General features: G+C 49.2%; 1 protein-coding gene across 1 annotated transcript; it reads left to right on the forward strand.

The window, feature by feature from the left end:
* On the forward strand, positions 1-1,046 carry CCL16 (C-C motif chemokine ligand 16). Its single transcript, XM_079905713.1, has 2 exons — positions 1-278; positions 696-1,046. Exons 1-2 carry the CDS (start codon positions 91-93, stop codon positions 805-807), a joined length of 300 nt encoding a protein of 99 aa, XP_079761839.1. The 5' UTR covers positions 1-90; the 3' UTR covers positions 808-1,046.
* Positions 1,047-1,378: the final 332 nt, after the last annotated feature.

A 1,378-nucleotide genomic window follows, 5' to 3' on the forward strand; every position in this document is an offset into this window, starting at 1 on the left:
TTTCACCTTCTCCATTATCCATCAGGCTACCATCAGTCCCTGCTGATAAATGGCTTTGCCATCAGAAAAGCAGAATGCAAGAGATGGGACATGGAAGTGGGCAGCCATGGGCTCCCTCTCTACCTCCTTGGCTCAGCATTCAACGTCATTCCCTCAGAAATTCCTGAGTCGGTGAACCCTCCACCCGCCTGCTGCCTGAAGTATCATGAGAAAGTATTGCCAAGAAAAGTGGTGGTGAGATACAGAAAGGCCCTCAACTGCTACCTGCCAGCAATCATGTAAGCACCGCTCTGCAGACATTTCTATGGAGAGGGAAGGGGAGCCCAAGGCTGGAATGGGGTGCACAGAACCAAGTCTCCATGCTAGAACAGGGGAACAGTGGTTAAGGGCCTGGGCTTTGACTCTCACAGGACAGGCCTGGGTTTCGTTCTTGATTTTTGCCACTTATAGTTGTGTGGCCCAAGAAATGGTGGCCATAATGAAACCCAAGCCTGAGGGTCTAGGCTGAGTGGGGAAGGGGCTGAATGTAGAGATGAGGTCTAGAGGCCAGAGAGGGAGGCCTTCTGAGGGGACCCAGGTGGGGGAGGCCTAGGGAGGTGGTACAGGGCATGAGGCAAGCCCGCTGTGAGCTAGAAGTGTCGACTGGACCCCCAACATACTCTATGACCCATGACAGTCTAACTCTGCCTCCACAGCTTCATCACCAGAAGGAAACGAGAGATCTGTACCAACCCCAATAACGAACGGGTCCAAGAATACATCAAGGATCCCAGACTACCTTTGCATCCTTCCAGGAAGTTGGTCTAGGTTATTAACATTATTCGATCTGAGAAAGGTCAGCCCCAGATCCTCAACTGCCCATGGTGGTCAGGCCTCAATGGGAGCCCAAGTTTGGGGGAAAAATGGTGCAACCCTGTGAAAATGCAGGCAGCCTTGTGGTCTGAATGACAGAGTTACATTCAGAGAAGCAGGTCAGTGATCCCACAAAGTAAAGTTTCAAATATATTCTCAATCTCTGGAGGACATGCCAAAGTTAAGGAAGGAGAGCAGGGATACATTCTTAATGCACAGAAAAGCATCTTTCACATCCTCCTCCTTGCTCTGCTTTCAGATCCTCACATCACTCCAGCTGTTCTAAATGATCAGACCACCTCTGGCCTCTCACTCACTGAGACCCAGAGGACTCAAGACTTTTCCTGTCCACCCTTATCCCTTTTCTAGGTCTCTTTTTTCTTCTATTATCTTTTCTTTTAAAAAATAACTTTTTTCTTAGCAGGCCAGGGTGGGAATATTCAAATACTAGTGATTTTTGTCCCTGTTGCAGAGGTTTTGCTGGATCCCCTGATATCGGGTCTTCCCCAGGGTGACGTGTGTATAG

The sequence above is a fragment of the Stenella coeruleoalba genome (genome assembly GCF_951394435.1).
Source record: "Stenella coeruleoalba genome assembly, chromosome: 19".
NCBI classification, from domain to species: Eukaryota; Metazoa; Chordata; class Mammalia; order Artiodactyla; family Delphinidae; genus Stenella; species Stenella coeruleoalba.

Excerpts from the sequence above, each read along its gene's own strand:
- CCL16 (XM_079905713.1), top strand. The coding sequence starts at position 91 with ATGGAAGTGGGCAGCCATGGGCTCCCTCTCTACCTCCTTGGCTCAGCA. Across the intron at positions 279-695 it reads TGCTACCTGCCAGCAATCAT|CTTCATCACCAGAAGGAAAC; the intron begins GTAAGCACCGCT and ends CTGCCTCCACAG.